The 21073-nt window shown below is 37.9% G+C and overlaps 1 protein-coding gene across 7 annotated transcripts in view; it reads right to left on the bottom strand.

The window, feature by feature from the left end:
• The window catches only part of Ppig (peptidylprolyl isomerase G), a 34950-nt gene continuing 13877 nt past the window's right edge, over positions 1–21073 (bottom strand). For all 7 annotated transcript variants that reach the window (XM_052722425.1, XM_052722427.1, XM_052722422.1 and 4 more), the window contains 7 exons: positions 20252–20281; positions 20025–20164; positions 12580–12787; positions 10626–10793; positions 8552–8639; positions 4996–5132; positions 1–4810 (listed from right to left, as the gene is read on the bottom strand). In XM_052722425.1, the coding sequence (XP_052578385.1) occupies positions 3718–4810; positions 4996–5132; positions 8552–8639; positions 10626–10793; positions 12580–12787; positions 20025–20164; positions 20252–20281 (1864 nt within the window). In that variant the 3' untranslated portion in view covers positions 1–3717. The remainder of the gene's footprint in view (positions 4811–4995; positions 5133–8551; positions 8640–10625; positions 10794–12579; positions 12788–20024; positions 20165–20251; positions 20282–21073) is intronic.

Here is a 21073-nt window from a genome sequence, read left to right as displayed (position 1 = left end):
TTGTTTATTATAGTATACTTTATTTAATACAATGTTTAACTATAAAAGTTAATACAGTTTTGAAGTTTAAATTTTGTAAAATGCAATTTGCAGAAAACAGTCCAACATTTACTAGACTAATGATAAGAGAAGCAGCATTTTAAACTAATTTACAATTGAGAAAACAAGTTTTCTAAAGTCCATTAAAAAAATATCCGTCACAGTGCCTTTGGAGCTAGGAAAAGAAGCGCATTAACTTGATTATCTATCCCCTTCCCAGAGAGCAGCCACGGCTTCAGATCCACAGAAACACCCAATTGATTGATCAATCTTTCAAAAATACTATAAACAATTGGGGGGGGGGGAAATATACAGAGCATGTGCTTTTAGTAACATGAAGTGTCTAAAAGGAAAAACAAAAGCAAATAGAAACACAAATCAACACCCTTACCCCCTCCAGCACTGGGGACAAAAGGAAGTGAACAAAGCCCTTAGCACTTCCTTCTTTGGCCTGGATGGCTTTTTTATTTTGTTTTTTAATGTGGTATGTTGTTTACACTATTTAATTATTTGTCCCACAGCAGGTGAATCCCTTCCAGGCAGCTGAGAAGCCCACTGCAGGCAGTGATGGCAACCAGCACTTGGGATATACTTTATTTTTTAAAACAAGAATTAGTTTTAAAAAACTCTGACAATTAAGTTTATCAAACTACACAGTTTGCCAACTGTAAATGAATGAATCCTACAAGGAATTATTACAGTAGACAGAAACAAGACAGAAAAATGCTCATTTGGTTCTTTATACCAATCATTAAGTCTAAATCCCTTCTGGGGAAGGAAGACAAGTTCAACCCATTTCTAGAGAGATCTGCTGTAAAAGGTTCTGTGTTGAAAACGACCACTATGTGGAACAGAGCATAACCAACCGCTATCAGACTAACTGCTCTAAATACGCACTAGAAAATAAATGAGAAGCATCAGCTAATACTATTATCTCAAATACCAGAAACCCAGCATGTGCCTATCCAGAACATGATGCAGTCTTTCGTTTTTAGTTTAACACCTTCCACTAGGATACACAAAGCAAAGGCCACCTGGCAAAGCCAGTGAGCATCTGGATCACTCTGGGGAAAGGAGAAAGCTAGCAGATTAATTCTTGACAAATTCTAAAGGCTCCAATTAAGTGACTTAAAACAAACGAGTTCTACAACAGCATCAACTGTAAGTCAAAGAATTTTTAAAACAACCAGTGGCTTCCTTACTGTCACAGATGCACTGTGGGTACCTGTTTCAAGATATTCTATCAGTCTCACCCTCTGCACTGTCCAGTCTACACCAACTACAACGCCAAAGGTATCTTTACTTCCACTACAATCGCTTTATAGTGTCAATTTCTATGGCAAACGGCTTACCCAAAAAGGAATTCATACAAGAATCACTAAAGTCTTACATACTGAAGTAATTTTCTCAGCTTTGGAATCAAGCAATAAAAACAAGTGAAAATACTTTTAAAAGGTATTAAGACAAAATTACAAATTAACTGCAAATTCATATGTTTCTATAAAGTCAATTTGATGAGAAAATTGAAATGGGAAAGATCTACTAGCACAACTACTGAAACAAGGGCTTAAGCTTTGATTAGGTCAACTGGAACTCTTGGGGTACAGTTAATGAGGGTAAGTAGTTTTCTATATTCTGAAAACAAAATCTATATGATTGTCTCCTCAACTCCTGACCCCATTATCTGTTCTACTGTATCTACTGAAAAAAGCTAAAAAAGCAGGGGTACGGGAACCGCTCTGTTGATAACCCAAACAGAAGGATATTATAGACATTACTAATTCTCTCCCATGCCTACTTTTTTAAAGAACTGGAAAATCCTTGTTTATATATATGCTAACAGATAAAAGCTCTAGGACAAGGAAAAAAGTAGTTTTACTTAGTATGGATTTTAAAATGTTAGTAGAAATTCCTTTCTTAAAGATCAGATAGTTTGGAATATATTTTAAAACACAATTGACTGGATTTAAGACATAATCAATTTGTTTTAAGTCATGTAACAAATCATATATATATACACACACACACACACACACACTAACTTTTCCCATCAAGAAAAACAATTTGTAAAGAATCTGCCATGGGTATTTGTTTTAGGATATTCCAAACAGCTTTATAATCACCGCATCCTTCATTCTGTACCAGCTACATTGCCAATATATTGTAATAATCAATAATGGGAAGTACATTAGGCATAACTTTATGCAGTACAAAAGCATTGAATAGCTACTGGGTTTGCCAAGAAGCTACCTGGGTAAGAGTTGACACTATACTGACAAATATCAAAGTACAAAACTTTCTAAAGGCTACTAATAATTGGAGTTTTGAAATATTTTTCAAATGAGGCAGGTTTTGTGTTTGCTGGATGTTCAATGTTTTATTTAGAAGGATATTACAGAATAAAAGGCCACACAAAGACACAAAAATAGCAAAATACAACACACAAAATTCTGAATGGACTTTGGATTTGTTTAGTGTTTACCTCTGTAAGGTATCATATTTTGCAACTTTCTACTCTACTCTATATGGCAATGTAATACATGCCAAGTTAAAATAATGTTAACAGTAAACTGGTCTAAAGTCATCTGAACAGAAAGAAACCAGAGTCACAGACATGCTGCGGCCTATCATGGTACAGATATAGAAAGATGCATCTTCTTGACATTTCATATTCACAGCTATGAGAATTAGAGAAGTTAGTCCAAGTTTAAAGAAACCCAAACCATGCAGGTTTAACACTCAATGTGATACAGGCTAACAGCCAAAATAGGGAATCTTATTTCCAATACTAACGCTTTTTAGAATCTGTCTAGATTAAGAAGTACCTACACAAGTAGTATGTTTTAATGAGAAATGTCTTTTAAATTGTAGAAAAAGGTAGTAACGTGTTCTTAAAAAGCAAGTTTCAGTTCTTCACACCAAAAGCACAAAGAATTGAAAATTATAGTATGATCTTCCAAGGTACAATCTCTGTCAAACGCTGTATAACAGCAACTCAAGCTCAAGCAGCACATAGACTGAAAAGAGCACCCGTCTCCTTTTTTTGGCTCACAGACATGGACAGTATTCAGAAACAAGTGATAGCTGGAACTGCAAAGTACAAGGGATGAAGCCCGAGAAAAGCATCTAAAGCAGAGATAACTGTAACATCAAGTGATGACTTAAGATCACCTCAGAATCCTGCTTCTGTGTAATTCAAAGAAACAGCTGTAAGCCTGTGAATTATAAATGCAAAACAAAAACTACTCAAAACTTCTAGTGGGTTCTCAAGGGATTTTTATCAAAAGAAACACAAATTTGTCTAACAATGTACTGCAACCAACTTAACCAACAGTTAAGCTTGTTTCCAAATGGTTGATTAAACAAAGTAGGCTGCTACTGACTGACTGTTGCAACACAAAAATGAATACATAAGCTAGTTAACACAGCACACAATATTACACCAAAGTGGGTTTTTTTTTTCATTTCAAGTTTATTAAAACTTTAGCAGTACAAATTATCCAGGTAGCAGATTATCAAAATATCAACTTAATGAAGTCCACATTTAAAAAAAAGGGGGGATGGGGGAGACAAACATAAAACAACCCCAAAACAATGAGAACAACAAAAAAAGAGATTCAACAGTAAGTCTCAAAAACTGAAATTGGGACAGGAAGGAAATAAGCATACACAACTCACTCATCCACTTTTGTCTTCATCTGTTCCGGGGCTCGACTCACGATCACATTTTTTATTTTTGTCATGTACATGGTCATTTTCTTGACCCTTTGATTTTTGGTTTTCTTTTTCCACTGGAGATCTGGTCTTCTCGTCCTCCTGACTTTTCAATTCACTGTCCTGACTGCTCTGTTTTGGTTTTGACACTGCTGGACTTTGATCTCTATCAGCCTTTTTTTCCCTATTATTACTTGAGCTATTATGATCCCGGTTTTTAGAGTACACTCTTTTTTCACTCTCCGAATTTTCTTTTCTGTGGGAACTCTTACTTTCTTGGCTTCTGTATTTTTCTTTGTTTCGACTTTGACTTTCTTCTCTTTCTGAGCTCCGGGAGTCCCTCCTCCTTCTCCTTCTGTCTTTACTTCTCGATCGTCCTGGAGTTCTTCGACCCCGGCTCCGTGACCTTCCTCTTCTCCTATACTCCTGGTCTCTGTACCTGTGGTGCTCCGTGCTCCTGCTGCGATCTCTGTCATGGCTTCTAGAGCGCACTCTTCTGCTCCTGTCCCTGCTTCTGCTTCGCTCCCTCGCCCTACTGTTGTAGCTGTGTCTACTCTTAGTTACGTCGCGCTCTCTACTCCTAGACTGTGCACGCCTGTCCTTCTCTCTACTCTTGCTATGGTCGTGCTCACTCCTTTTGGACTCCCCCTGTTTAGAGTTCTCTCTGCTTCCACTGCTGTCCTGATCTTTCCCTTTCGACTCCAGCTGCTTCTCTTTCGGAGTCTCGTGACCCCTGTCTTTACTCCTGGACCTCGGCCTCTTGTCTTCGTGTCTGCCATGCTTGGGCTCCCTCTCCTTACTCTTGGATCTCTCCTTGCTCTTACTCCTACTTCTGGATTTGCCCCTCTTCTTCACTTTGTTTTTAGTGTACTTATCATCCTTTTCTGAATTTCTTCTCACGTCTCTCTCTTTGCTTTCAGATTTATGGTCTTTAACTTTCTTTTCTTTTTCTACTTTTCTGTTTGGACTCTCAGACATGTGTCTGTGATCGGTTATTTTTTTCTCTTTTACTCTAACTGGGCTCCTTTGATTTTCTTTTATTTCATTTAACTCACTCCTAAAAAGTAAAGGGAGAAAAGATATTGGGAAATGTTATTAGGAAAAGAACAGCATAATTATAGGGTACAATGCTACAGTGTTTTCTGTAAGGTATACAGAAATAAAATGGTTCCTAATAAAATAATTGTGCACAACAGTAAAAAAAAAAAAAATCACTAATTTGAAATAACAGTTAAGTCTTACTTATCCCCTTTGATCCATCTTTCACCACTTGACACCCTCATTCTTTGGGCTCTCTGCATTTCTTGTCTCCAATGTGGAGGAGTCTCACTTCGTCTGAACCGATCCCTTGATCTGGATCTGGAAGGAGTTCGATAACGCTTAAAAAAATAAAAGGGGGAAAAAAAGACCATATAAAAATTTAAAAGCGATACCATAGCTAAGATACATACTTATTTCTAGGTTGAAATAAAATAAATGAGGTTTTTCTGCTTTCTGAAATTGTTAAAATTACGAACGAGGGCTGGGCAATGGTGGCACACTCCTTTAATCCCAGCACTCAGGAGGCAGAGGCAGGTGGGATCTCTGTGAGTTTGAGGCCAGCCTAGTCTACAGAGTGAGTTCCAGAAGCCAGAACTGTTTCACAGAGAAACCATGTCTCAAAAACCCAAAACCAAAACCCAAACTACTCCCCTCCAAAAAAAGGAATGAGGTAAGAATGTGTGCTTAGCATACATCATACTCTAGAATCTAATCCTTAGCACAATCAAATGTCTCAGCTTTCAGGTAGCAACAGGTAGAGATCCCTGTAATAGTCTAACCATAAATTCCAAGTAAGAAACACTACCCACAGCGACTCTGGCTTTTCAGGTCTTGCTAGGAACAGTCTTGCTCAACTGGTGCTAGAATACTTGGTCTATTAACTACTACAAATTCCCAAGTTCTTATTTGAATGTTACATAAACGTCACCTTCCAAAGCAAAGCAATATCATTAAGTAGAATACACACACAGAAGCCCTTTGTTCAACCAACATTTACTCAGCTCTTCGGATGGCTAACTACATTACTAAAGACATACCAGTGAGCCAAGATATAGCAGATTTTGATCTCTTGGGACTGAACATTCTACAGAGTTAGAGGAACAAATTAATGGATAGATAATCGCACACATTAAACTACACTAGAATGACTACAGAAGAAGAAATGGTGCTCAAACAATCGAAGAGAGATCTGACTAAGTTATAGGAATGCGATCATCTAAAATAACAAAAGCGGAAAAAAGAATGTTGATGCTAAGTTACCTAGGCAAAGATGAAACAAAACATGGAATATTATAAGAAACGTCTATATTCAAAGTTCTGGGGCAGAAACAAACAGCATTCTTTTAGAAATGATCACAAGACAGGTCAAGTATGGCTAAAGCTAAAAATTCCAAGAGAAAGTAAAACTAGACCATACTGATGAAGTAAACAAAGATAGATTCTGTGAGAGCTCAGTCTCTGGTAATTATTTTTTATTTATCCTAAAGTCAATACTACAGGAGTAACATAATCAGACTTGCTCAATGCTCAAAGGGCTAGAGATCAAACTTAAGGCCTTCTGTATTTCAGGCAAATACTCTATCACTGGAGCTACATCTCAGCCCAGATGTGCACTTTCTGACTACCCTGACCACTGTTAAATACACCATATGCCTTTTCCACTTCTGTCTCTTCTTGATTATATGGTAGAATCACTCAGAGACCATAAAACAGGTTTTGTTTTTGTTTTGTTTGTTTGTTTTTGAGACAGGGTTTCTCTGTGTAGCTTTGGAGCCTATCCTGGAACTCACTCTGTAGACAGGCTGGCCTTGAACTCAGAGAGATCCACCTGCCTCTGCTTCCTGAGTGCCGGGATTAAAAGCGTGTGCCATCACCACCACCGCCCAGCTAAACACACTTTTTGATTTAACTACTTTCATAGCTACTTATACTTGTGGTGAGTATTTCTTAGTTTTAATTTCTAAAAGTACTAATATTGATAAATATTTAACTCACATGAACAAAAGCTCTTCAGGGTCTGCATTCATTTAAGGTTTAAGTTTAAAACCAGTACTGATGGAGAAAACAAAAACAAACCTACCAAACCCAAGTTTGGAAGCCCTTTCTACTTGAGACAGCATTATGAGTAAGCTTTACAGAAGCAGGTGCATGTCAGAGCAGTGAGGAGAAAGAAATGACAGGAGTTGACATAAAAAGTTGTATAAAGTATAAAGGGAAGAGAAGGAAAATGAGTTTGGGCTTAGGGTGAAACAGGCAAACAGGTGGTGGCACCAGTCACTGTGAACGACAGCCTGAAGAGACATGAGATCTGAGGAGTAAATGCTTATGCTGAGCTTTCTTGATGGTAAATCTGAGGTGTTCATTAGCCATATAAACCTTTGGTGCCAAGAGCAGATGGAACTGTGAATTATCAGCCATCCATGAGACTAAAGAGCCTGTCCAAGGAGTTTGCAATTTAAAATGAACTAGAGCCTTGACACTAATTTATAAAGGTCATGTATAGGATGCAAAATAGTAGTCTAAGATTAAGATTGGCTTGAGAGATAGGAAAAAACAAGATTAAAACAATATGGAGAGAACACTAGGAGGTGAGATTAAGTAATGACTAAAAAGATTCAATGAATTTTGTAAATTGAAACCAACCAGACAGGAAGTGCTATTTTCAACAGACTGTAGAAAGCAGAAGAAAAACTGAGTAAGAAGCAAAGACCTAAAATATAAAGTATAGCCACATTTCTAAAAAAAGTTTTGAAAGAAGTTATTTAAATTCTGGGAAAATTTAGTAAAAAGAAAAAAGAAATGCAATGACCAATTTTTATTCAGTTTTTGGTAAGAATAGAGATATGATGGGTAGGAATTAAAAAAAGTCAAGATTTCAATACCCTTTATGTTCTGATTTATTTTATTTATTCATTTATTCATTTATTTATAAGTGCCTTTATTGGCTTTTTTTTTCCTTCTTGTTTTTAACTTTATGTGCACTGGTGTGAAAGAGTCAGATTCCCTGGAACTGTAGTTACAGACAGCTGTGAACTGCCATGTGGGTGCTGGGAATTGAGCCTGGGTCCTCTGAAGAACAGTCAGTGCTCTTAACCGCTGAGCCATCTCTTTAGCCCCTCTGATTTTATTTTAATGTTATTTATTTTTGAGACAGGGTCTCATGCTGTAGCCTAAGTTGGCCTAGAACTCACTATATAGACCAGGCTGGTCTCAAACTCACAGCAATCTCCCTGCCTTAGTCTCCTAAGGTATTAGCCACCACATCCATCTCAATCCCATTTTAAAGCAAGTAAATTTATAATCTACTTTCAACTAGAAGTACCAAGACAAAGTTACTATAAGAAAGGGATCTATAATTGAAACCATGCATGTCTCCTATAGTTCTAGTAACCTGAATAGTAAAATGGCACTTGAAAATATTTTTAAAACATTAAATTCCTTTTTTCCTTGTAGTACTGAGGCCTTTAAACTCAGGGTTGTAAACATGTTCTGCAAGCACTCTAGCACTGACCGACACCCCCAGCACTCCACATTCTGTAAGAAGGACAAATGCAGTGTTATTAACATTTCTGACAAAGAATCACCTACCCTTAGCAGGGCGGTGGTGGTGCACGCCTTTAATCCCAGCACTAGGAGGCAGAGCCAGGGGGAGCTCTGTGAGTTCGAGGCCAGCCTGTCTCCAAAGCGAGTTCCAGGAAAGGCGCAAAGCTACACAGAGAAACCCTGTCTTGAAAAACCAAAAAAAAGAATCACCTACCCTTGGTCCTCTTCCTTTAATTTTCCTGCCAGACCTAGTAACTAAGAATCGTCGCTGGTATGAAGCAGGCTGGGAGTTAGGTGGATTACTAGAAGCAAGCAAAGGGAAAATTTAAACATATTACTTTTATAAAGAGGAATATTGAAAATATATCTTTACTGATCTAAATGAATGCATTTAATTTATAACTGAAAATGTCATCAAATCCCAGTAAGCATTACTGCCTATGGTTATACCACCCTGAATGTGAATAATCTTTGAAAGAAGTATTTAGTGGTAAGGTGAAACTAATTCGATAGTGCTAAGGAAACTAATATATAATAACGCAGGGGCTCCAAGAGAGAGAGAAAGAGAGAAATTAAGACTATCTTATTCCAAAATGCTTTATAATTTCCTATGAGCAGTTGCACATTAGTAAGGTAACTTTGGAGAAATTAAGCAATGCAAATTAGGCAGAGACAGATTGGTCTGAATTAGTCAAATACTACTCATATGATATACATCAAGTGTGAAACTGGTTTTAAATTATAAGTAAAATTAGCTCAATAATATCCATGTAATATTTGAAAGGTTGAATTTTAGTAGGTCAAATAGTTTTTCTTTAATCTTCATTTCCTTAAAAACATTCTCTTCTAGCTGGGTGGCGGTAGTGGCGCACACCTTTAATCCCAGCACTCGGGAGGCAGAGCCAGGCGGAGCTCTGTGAGTTCAGGCCAGCCTGGTCTACCAAGTGAGTTCCAGAAAAGGCGCAAAGCTACACAGAGAAACCCTGTCTCAAAAAACCAAAAAAACCAAACCAAAACAAAAAAACATTCTCTTCCAAACCAGTAGAAAAATAAACTCAATAAATCAAAATTATTCCAATTTTAAAACTCTTTTATTTCTGTATACTATGAAAAGTACAGCATATTTTTGTTATATCATGCTTAGAATTTTGTAATTTTAAAATTGCATTACTCATCATGATTAAGAAAGATTTCAATTTCTTTTTAATTTTTACATGTAATTATTAAAATTACTCACAAAAACCCAATAGAATTGGTAACAATAAGACAGATTTATATAGAAAAATATTCAAAATACTTGAACATCCCAACTTGTAATAACTATAAAGTCAGGTTAGGAAAATAAGGTTTTCCTCTTTATACAAATTTATAAACCGTTAATTTTTCTTTGTTTGTGTGTATGTCTGTGAACGCATGTGTATGTAAATTCAGGTGCACCTATCTGTGTGGGTAGGTCGGAGGTTAACCTTGGGTGTCACTCCTTAGGAGCCATTCAACTTGATTTTTGAAACAGGGTCTCTAATTGGCCTGGAGTTCACTGGGCAGGCTAAGCAGACTGGTGAGCAAGACCCAGAGGTGCACCCATCCTTACTTCCCCGGAACTGGGGTCACAAGCATGCCACTGCACCCAGCTTTTTTGCAGGGGTTTCAGAGATAAAATTGAGGTTCTTATACTTGCACAACTTGTGGGAGTCAGTCCTCTCCTTAGACCACAAGGGCCCTGGGGAAAATACATACATTCGCCCCTCCCTCCCTCCCTCCCTCCCTCCCTCCCTCCCTCCCTCCCTCCCTCTCTCAATCCTTTCCTTGTTAATAGCTTCAGGAAGGTTTTTGCTTATTAGGAATCTATTTTTCTGATAGAGGAGGGATCTTGAACTCACACACATATATGTATACTCATATGTACACACACACACACACACACACACACACACACACACACACACACACAAATCAAAAAAATAGCAAAATAAACCATTTTAGAAACACAGATAAGCAACATACCAAAATACCACCTTGTTTTATTGGTTTAACGCTATTCTATCTCATTATCAATGTCATTTGCAGTGTCATCTAACACATATTACTTTAAATTTCAGAACGTATTTCCTCAAAATCTGTTGGTAACCGAAGTCAATTTTTAGTTATTTATGTATGTATTTAGCAAAGAATGAGCTTTGCTAGCTTCTTTTCCCCCGAAATTAAGAGGATTTCATTGGGATAAGGCCACCATTTCAACACTGTCAAAAAAGAAATCACAGCACTATAAAGGATACACATTCACATACCAGTCTCTTTCTCGTTCTCTCTCTCTGTTTTTCCGCTCCTTGTCGTCAGCTTTCGGAGGACTTTTTCTCATGAGGAACCGATTTTCCGGTACAGGAGGGATCTCCTCTGGACGGACAGTAGACTGAGGCTGGGCATCAGGATTCTCTGCTTCACTCTCACTAGACGGGCTAGACAGGTAAAGTCAAAGGAAGGCACACTTGGCTATTAGGAACCTATCTAAAATTTGCAGTTGTTGGCATTCTTTCTTTTTAAGTGACATTTTCAGTCAGTGTGTGCACAAGCATGCATGCCATGGTACACATGTGGAGGTCAGAGAACAATCTGCAGGAACCAGTTCTCCCCTTTCACCCTGAGTCAGGATAAATCCAGGTCAATGGGCTCGGTGGCAAGTGCCTTTACATGCCGAGTTGTCTCATCAGCCCAGAATTTCTTTAATATCAAAATATATATGCCCACCTTTCCCTTTTAAAGATGTCATCATGTAGCAAAAAAAAACCAAAAAAACAAAAAAACCAAAAACAAAAAACTTCCTTCATTCCCCTGACAAACCAAGCAACCAATCAACTCAACCAAACAAAAACCCATTTGTTTTCAAACTCAAAAGTACTTTCTATAAGATAGATGAGACCTTATAGGCAATATATTCTGATAAATCAGAAATACAGAGTAGGGGCTGGAGAGGCAGCTGAGTGGTGACAAGCACTGGTTGCTCTTCCAGAGGGCATAGGATCAATAGGCAGCACTCACAAGGCAGCTCACAACCAACTCTAACTCTAGTTCCAGGGGATCTGATAGCCTCTTCTGACCTCCATGGGCACAAGCATGCAAACACCTATGCATATATAAATAACAAAATTTTGTACAAAATAGTACAGGCTAAAGAAATTAGTCACTTTTGAGGTAATAGGTATAATTAAATTTTAATATAAACACATTTCAAACAAAGCAGAAAATAAAGCAGTGACTTAATCATCTGCTCTCAATTCATATACTGCTATCAGAGCAAAAGAAATATAAAAGGACTTATATATATATATATATATATGTATGTATGTATGTACTGCTACAAAGTAAGGGACATAACTGTTGGTTTACTGTAATTCAAAGCTATCTCACAAATCTCTTCAAAATAAAAATCCAAACCCAGAATGATATTGTGCACCTGTAACTATTACTACTTGGGACAATGTTGTGTAACTGTTTCCTGAAATTAAAACATTCAATCCTGCAGGAAGCTCCTTAATCAAGAAAGTAACCAACTCAAAATAGCTTCAGGAAGTCTCTGAACTGACAATATTGACTAGACCTTCCCTGCATGAGTAAGCAGAGCCACGCTGCAAAGAAGACTCTCAGAAAAGACAAACTACAGAAGACTGTCAGACCATCCCAGCTGCCAGAGAAGCAGAAACTGGCCTAGCTACCTGGAAGAGGTTTAGAACAATTGAGGCACCCAGAAAGGACACTCTCCAACCTATTGAGTGGCCTGCACACTGTGTAGTCTGCTTCAGGTTCCTAGCTTTGTGAGCTGTTCCCTATGCTAGGGCGCACTTTGGTGATGAAATCTTTGAGAGATTTCTGCTTCTGTAATTAACCTCAATAACACTCACTGGTTCACCAAGTTGGACTTTGGTGGTATCCAGACTTTGATCTGTCATGGGTTCCCTATCCGGGGAGAGTAGACGGGTCTGTTGCATCTCCCCAGGAAAAGTTTTGTCCCACAACAGTAAAGGGGGTAGGACTATGAATTTGAGGCCAGCCTGGGGAACTGGGAATGCCTCAATAAATCAAAAAATAAAAGCCCTGTAACATAAAACCGAAAGCATCATTTCACTGGAAGAACATAAAATTAACTGAGAGCTTTTGTTGCATGATCTCATGACACTGTTATAAAACCTATTTTAACGCTCTTATATAACTGATTCAAAATCTTAATAGAGAACACATTGTAAAGACCTCTTCTTGCTTTTCTTTCGCTTCTTCTTCTCCTTCTTATGCTTTCGGGAGTTTTTCCTATGTTTCTTTTTCCTTTTTCTGGATTTTTCTTCAGAAGCACTTTCAGAATCAGAAGAATCAGAGGAGGACTGAGAATCACTCGAGCTATCTGAATCACTGGATGATGATGATGATGATGACTTATGCCTTTTCTTTTCTTCTTTCTTAACTTTAAAAACAAAAAGATTCCACTCAGTAATTTTTTCAGGCAAACTTACTAAGTAAAAACAACATTTTCGCCGGGCGGTGGTGGCGCACGCCTTTAATCCCAGCACTCGGGAGGCAGAGCCAGGCGGATCTCTGTGAGTTCGAGGCCAGCCTGGGCTACCAAGTGAGTTCCAGGAAAGGCGCAAAGCTACACAGAGAAACCCTGTCTCGAAAAACCAAAAAAAAAAAAAAAAAACATTTTCTATCAATTTTTATTAAGGCCAGTATTAGGTATTTTGTTCATCCAGTCATCTCAACTCCATCAGGACTCAGGGTTAGAATCTAGATTTTCAGATTCATGAGCCAAAATTCTATTAAGCCAAAGTATTCTGATAATAAGCAAGCTCCAAAATCTAAACCAAGTTAACTTTAAGAAAATATCTAGCCGGGCGGTGGTGGCGCATGCCTTTAATCCCAGCACTCGGGAGGCAGAGCCAGGCGGATCTCTGTGAGTTCGAGGCCAGCCTGGACTACCAAGTGAGTTCCAGGAAAGGCGCAAAGCTACACAGAGAAACCGTCTCGAAAAACCAAAAAAAAAAAAAAAAAAAAAAAAAAATATGTGAATAGAAAAATTTTAAGCACAGAGTAACATCTGGATTCCCCCAGACTCTAATGTTAGTTTTCCACTTCTCCTATTAAGACTGGAGGCAGAACCAGAAAAACATCACCGTGTCAACATAGGAAGAACATTTCATTGGCATTGGGTTAAAACTTTCATGACTGAACATTCCTCAAATGTTTAGAAATACAACTTTAATTGAAGCATAATCTCTCTCTCTCTGAGACTCATACAATCTTTTAATGCAACCCCCTGTAAAATCAAAATGAAAAATCAGATCACATAACTTCCAACATATAATGACACAGGATATACATTACTGTCCCAAAGGGGAGGAAAGGGAGCCTGGTGAGGAAATAATGGACCAAAGCAAGACTGAAAACCAGCAGGGCAAACTGTAAACTCTGTATTTCCATGTCTGATGTCAATGCGCTCCTTCAGTCCAACTCCTTTCAGCTTTGTTGACTGTAACACACTTCTTTTTATCTTGGGCTGGTTCCACTCCATGTAGCAGCTCTCCAGGGCAGGTATCCCATGACTTTGGCATCTCCAGTATCTTGGTGTCCCCAAGGCAATCCAGGCTTCAACTTCACAGCCTTAATCAATGGCCTCTCTGGGCCTCCATTCAGGGACACATGCCTGGCCTCATCAACTTTTCTGTAGTCATGGAGGGAGATTCCATAACTCCTTATATCCTTGACTCTAAAGCCAAAACCATGTGGCTAAAAGTACCAAATTCTACTGCTTTCTGGGGCCAGTACATGGCCCCCTCTTTCAAATATATTTTCATCAGCTTTTTATTTTGATGGTTTCCTTCACTGCCTATGCTTGTCATCCTGGAACCCTCTCTGTAGACCATGCTGACTGTGAACTCTGAAGTCTCCCTGCCTCTGCTTCCTGAGGAAGCACAATCTCTTAATCAGAAGTAATTTATCAGTAATAACTATGTTTAAAAGTCTCTACAAGCCGGGCGGTGGTGGCGCACGCCTTTAATCCCAGCACTCGGGAGGCAGAGCCAGGCGGATCTCTGTGAGTTCGAGGCCAGCCTGGACTACCAAGTGAGTTCCAGGAAAGGCGCAAAGCTACACAGAGAAACCCTGTCTCGAAAAAACAAAAAACAACAACAACAACAACAAAAAAAGTCTCTACAAAAAAGTCTCAAGCTGAAATTTTACTTTGAGTAAGGGAACTAATTTTTTTTTTTTTTCCTTTTGAGACAGGGTCTCACTATGTAGCTCTGGCTGTCCTGAAACTCACTATGTAGACAAGGCTGGCCTCTCAAACTCAAAGAGATCTGCCCACCTCAACCTCTGTACTGGGATTAAAGGTGCATGCCATTACACTTGGCTGGGTAATCAATTTTTTGAAAATGATTTGTTATTATCATGTGCTATGATGTGTGTGCCATGGTCAGAGAACTATTTTGTAGAGTTCCACTTTTAGGTAGGTTCAAGGACTGAACTTAGGTCATTGGGCTTATATGGCAAGCACCTTTACCCATTGAGCCATCTTCTAAGCTCAGGAAATAATTTTTTAATGTTTCTTAAAACTTGGATGCTGCCGGGAGGTGGTGGTGTACGCCTTTAATCCCAGCACTCGGGAGGCAGAGGCAGGAGGATCTCTGTGAGTTCGAAGCCAGCCTGGGCTACAGACCAAGTTCCAGGACAGGCTCCAAAGCTCCACAGAGAAACTCTGTCTTGAAAACCCAAATACACAAACAAAAAACCACAAACGTAGATGCTTTAATGAACGTATTAACATAAGTAAAGCTTTCAGTTCATGTAAGTTATCACATATTCTACATATGAATTTTTCAACAGGTAGAACTTGACACATTTGAAGCTGTGCTAACTCAAACTAGGATGTGTTGTGGAATATTTAGCTATGTAAAGAAAAGATGTATTACATTTGTTTCTGCTGAAGAATATTACTTTAACTGTGAGAAGGTGTGTTATATTTGTTTCTGCTACATTACATTTGTTTAACAATGTAAGGATGTGTTACATTTGTTTCTGCTGCATTTAATTATGAAAAGATGTGTTGCTGTTTCACCTTGCTTGCCTCAGGCACATGATTGGTTTAATAAAAAACTGAATGGCCAATAGCTAGGCAGAAGAGGGATAGGTGGGGGTGGCAGGCAGAAAGAACAGATAGGAGGAAAAATCTAGGCTTGGAAAGAACCAGAGAAGAGAAAATGAGGGAGAAAGAGGGGAAGATGCCTGGGGGCCAACTGGGCAGCTGCCAGTCAGATACAGAGTAGGACATACAGAAAGAAAAGTAAAAAGCCCCAAGGCAAGTGGTAGATAATCAGGTTAATTTAAGTTAAAAGAATTAAGTTAGCCAGAATCAGTGTAAGCTAGGCCAAGGATTCAAAGCTAGTAAGTCTCTGTGTCATGATCTGGGAGCTGGTTGGTGGCCTAAAATAAAAAGCCTGGTACAAGGATGGATTTGAAAATACTTACTCAGGCCAAAAATGGGTCAATACACATATACATAGAAGGGAATTTCAATAAATTAGCAAACAGTAAATAAATACACTTGTCCATCAGTTCATAATAGTACTGATAAATTAAGATATAAATAAACCATTCGGCCTTTCCTATATGATTTCTATCAATAAACAAACGGATGCTGCTCTTCATCAGAAGAGTTCCAGCAGTAAGTGACAACGGAACTACTATCAGAGTACCTTTTGGCAACTCCTAATGAGGCACTAAGTGAACACCAATTACAGAGCAGAGAGAAACCAGCCCTGTGTAAATCCTATTAAATTAACTCTCATTTAAAAAAAAAAAAGGACTGGGGGGGGGGGGGAACGGGACACAACAAAGCTGAATCTAATCAGTTTTCTAGACTGATCTACTAAGTTATTTGAAACAGAAGTACTAAACTATGTAAAGTACAATCATGAGAAATGCTCCATGACAAATAACCTAGTTGTATGGCAAGCTCCTGGCCTCAAATGACCCTACACTTCAACTTCCCAAGTAGCTAGGACTACAGTTATGCCTGGCAAAAACCAACAAAAAACAGCCTTTAAGGCCGGGCGGTGGTGGCGCACGCCTTTAATCCCAGCACTCGGGAGGCAGAGCCAGGCGGATCTCTGTGAGTTCGAGGCCAGCCTGGGCTACCAAGTGAGTCCCAGGAAAGGCGCAAAGCTGCACAGAGAAACCCTGTCTCGAAAAACCAAAAAAAAAAAAAAAAAAAAAAAAAAACAGCCTTTAAGACCAATCTCAATGTTCAAACCTTATTTGAGTCCAGATTCAAACAACAACAAAATTACTAATATTGATAAAACAACTAGAGATCTGAACATTGCCAAGTTTTTGATAAATATGAATATGTGTGTAAGATTATGGTACTAGCTATCCTTTTAAAGAGTCATTTCTTAGGGGAAAAAGTAAAATATCTGTTCATAAAATGTATATCTGGAATTTGTTTCAAATAGGAAAATAGCTGAGTGAAATGATTCATACATATCTAGAAATTTGAGTCTAGCCTGGCAATACAGCCAAACTCTGCCTTAAAAGTAAAGGTTGGTGAGGGAGAGAAATAGCTGGAGGTAGGTAAACCAAGGCTCGTCATGAGTAAACTGTTGAAGCTGGGTGATGAATATGCCTATGGAGATATAATAGTATGGACAATTCAACAAAAAGGACAAAACATCTATATCTTTGGACTCTTTATTGGCTTCCTTGTTATAGGACCTTGCACCACTTCTTTTTTTTTGTTTTTTTCGAAACAGGGTTTCTCTGTGTAGCTTTGGTTGTCCTAGATCTCATTCTATAGACCAGGCTGTCCTTGAATAAAGCCTTGTACTTCTTAACTCAGTATTTATTAGAGCATACTAAATCCAAAATAGAAAGCACCTTTCTGAAGTTACTATGTCCTTGTCCTTGACCTTTATGTCCTTTATGGTTCATGGGTCACTCTGCAGTGAAGAGACAGCACTGTACTAGCATACAGGAACAAGTATAAAAGCTGAAGAGACCCCACAGCAATGGTTTCCATAAACTAAGGCAGTCCATGTTTACCTCGTCACCTTCCTCTAGATCACAAACTTAGTCAATTTAGTGTGGAATGAAGCCTACACTGTTTCATGAATCCAATTATTAATCTGAACCTAAGTCCATTACAGCTGGTAAACCAGAGTGGGTATGCAGACTCAAAAACTGAAAAATCTATTTATTTTTACTTGTAGTAACTAAAAATCAGAGGGAAAAAGGGTGGGACATACTGAACTTTTTTTTTTTTTTAATTTATTTTAAAACAGTTTCATACTGAACTTTTAAAGATGTTTGTGAGAGAAAATTAATTTGCAATGAATGTAAGTCAAAGAAATATTGGGAGTATATACTATCTAACCAAAATGAAAATAATGATATATCCATCAAAGTCATTTGACTTTATCAAATACTTTATCCCATGATTAAGAAACTTTCATTCACCAGCTCCCACTTTATTTTCCACTAGAATTCTTTCTTACAGAAAAACACAACATGGCTGATTTTATTAGTGCGTGAGAGTGTGTGTGGTGTGAACATACACTTGCCACATTTATGTAATTTCTCGTACTGAGTTCAGGCTGCCAGGCTTGTGTATCTGGCTAAGCCACCTTGTTGGCCCAGAAGCTGCTTTATTTGAAAAGCTCATTATTCCTACCAAGTGTATCAACTACATCTTAAATGACCACTAACTCATACATCACTTTTGAAGAAAAACAGAAAGAAATTGAAATTTTTCTATAGTAATTGAATTTGTTCAATTTTCAGATATTAACTATAAAAAGAAAATAAATTGTTTTAGGGAAAATACCTTGAAATTAAAAAGCTCTGAGATTTTAAAAGTCCTCTCTTTTTCAAGTTCATCAATGTTATTTTGAATAAAATTTAAATGATATGCCCTTTTCATGCCAATCTTTTTCAGTGGCAGGGCTGGAAGAGACTGATTGAGAAACATCAGTTAAAAAACAGAAGGGGGGCCGGGCGGTGGTGGCGCACGCCTTTAATCCCAGCACTCGGGAGGCAGAGGCAGGTGGATCTCTGTGAGTTCGAGGCCAGCCTGGTCTACAAAGTGAGTTCCAGGAAAGGCGCAAAGCTACACAGAGAAACCCTCTCTCGAAAACCAAAAAAAAAAAAAAAAAACAGAAGGGTAAAAGAGCAAAAAACAAAGATGTTACAGTAATATTGTTCCAGCAGCTAGTAGCTAAGTTTCAAAAATCTGTGTTAACTAAAATTTAAAAATATGATTAAGGCATATTATGAATAAAACTAAAATGTAATCCTTAAAGTTCACCAATACATTTAAATGAACAGTATACAGATATGTACTAAACACCATGCCAGGAGTGGAGATGAGGTATTAGAAAGTATGTTGAAAAGTTCTAGAAGAAATTTAGACATGAGCTCTATCCTTACATAGCTTATATCTTATTTCAGACAATAAGATCAACAGCAAACAGGTATTATACTTGTATGAGAGGGTTATAGATATTGTCTTAGTATAAAGTATGTAGGGATTTGTAAGTTAAATTAGTTAATAAAAGTAAAGCAGAGAGATTTAGGAGAGGTACAATCAATTTTGCTGTAACAACTTACTTGCTCCTGTAAAGCACTACATTAAGAAAAATTAAGAACACAATGGCTTTGGTGTGGTGGCACTCATCTGTAATTCTAGCACTTGGAAAGCAGAGGCAGAATAAAGGTAGGAAGACAACAAATTTGAGGCCAGCCTGACTGCAGACTGAGTCCTTGTCTCAAAAAACAAAAACAAAACATGGCCTTTTGAGGAGCACTCAAAACCTTCACTGGTGACATATTAAAACAAACAAACAAACAAAACAAAAACAAAAGTGGTGATCCAGTTTTACTTATACCAAATTACTAAGAAGTAAAAAATAAGTAACGACACTGAAAAATACCAGAAGTTTACTCATGAAAATACCACGAGTTTGTGCAAAATACCAGGAGTTTTTGCTCATGAAATTATCAGAAGTAGCATAGCTTATAATATACTTTTTGTATATGCCTATAAAGGTATTCAGCCAAGTAAGGTTCACTTAGTGTGCAGACAAGATTATGTGTAAACAACATTTTTTAATACATCAAGTGCACTAGAACAAATGTATACTTTCAAAACAAGCATTTAGCAGATGTGGCCTATATTAGAATTTGAAACAGAGATTGAGCAGGGTCATGCTGATGTATACCTTTAATTCCAGCACTTGTGTGTATACATCTATAAGAATTACAGGCCAGCCAAGGCCACACAGGAAGATCACACCCCACCTCACCCTAAAAAGAGGTTGAAGTAAGTAGTGAAGAAAAATTATCTGTAGAGCATATATAAAATGCTAAACACTGTGCAAAATTCTTTCCAAGAATAATTTACTTACTGTATATTGTAGTTATAGTATATTGTACATGGCTTCTGAGGAACCATAACTGAAGTTGTGCTGACATAGACACGTATGTGTAGGAGCATACACATACAAATTAGAAAAAAATAACAGCACAAAATACATCTAAACCCACAAAACCTATATGCTTTATACACACTTTACCAAACATTTTATGCCAAAGATTTAGAATCTTTCTGCTTATTTGAGCAAGAATTCCCTAAAGCATGTACCTGCTCTTACCTTTGGATTTTGGAATCAGCTCTCCACAACTGAGTATCCGGACCTCAGCAAATGGTTTGCTAGCAGCATCTGTTTTCTGGTTTTCAATCTCTCTCACAACTTCTTGACCAGAGATCACTTGTCCAAAAACAACATGATGCCTAGAGTGTCAGGTAAAGGTATCTAAATAAAAGCTTCTTACTTTAATAGCAATAAAGTAAAGTAAGATGTAAAATATTAAACTTTACCCATCTAAATGAGGAGTTGGCTTCGTTGTTCTTTCGGAAGTCATCAGAAGAAAACAAAGAGACAAAGTTAGTATCTCTAAAAAGAAAAAGTGCATTGGAAACAAGAAATCATGTGTGACCTTTACACAGCAGAAGCTGATTATGAGTGCAAAGGATTTTCCATACAATCAAAAAAAAAAAAAAAAAAGCTTGTTGTGAATATAAAAGCAGTGACTACTTACTGTTGACCTGCATGTAGTTGACATGTGGTGTTACTCCTATCCACTTGTATTTCTTAAATGTAACTGGGTTTTTATTAAATATTCCTGGTTGTGTGATGTTCTACTGTATTGACATTACCAAAATTTACCAAATCATCTTACTAGCTTACGGGTTTAACAACAGTGCTTTTCACCCTAACATTTTAAAGTTAAAGTGGAAGGTATTAAAGGAATTGAGGTGGGAACAGTCATAGTCTGATGGCCCTGAAATGTACTTGCTGAACCTGAGTAGAAACAGTCCACTTAGTTTCATATTTTTTTTAAAGATTTATTTATTTATTATGTATACAGTATTCTGCCTACACGTGTCCCTGCAGGCCAGAAGAGGGCACCAGATCTCATTATAGGTGGTTGTGAGCCACCATGTGGTTGCTGGGAACCGAACTCAGGACCTTTGGAAGAGCAGTCAGTGCTCCCAACCTCTGAGCCATCTCTCCAGCCCCCTTAGTTTCATATATTTAAAAATTAACTGCCAATATTTGACTGTGGGTACTTTTGCACGAAAATCCAAGTTCCAGACCTCTCTGGAATATCTGAAAATTATGGTACCTAGCACACGGAA

This window comes from Peromyscus californicus, unplaced genomic scaffold, assembly GCF_007827085.1.
Source record: "Peromyscus californicus insignis strain IS unplaced genomic scaffold, ASM782708v3 Scaffold_7__1_contigs__length_154581171, whole genome shotgun sequence".
Lineage (NCBI taxonomy): Eukaryota > Metazoa > Chordata > Mammalia > Rodentia > Cricetidae > Peromyscus > Peromyscus californicus.
Note: the sequence above shows the minus strand (reverse complement) of the source record. Positions and strands in the feature narration are given on the sequence as shown.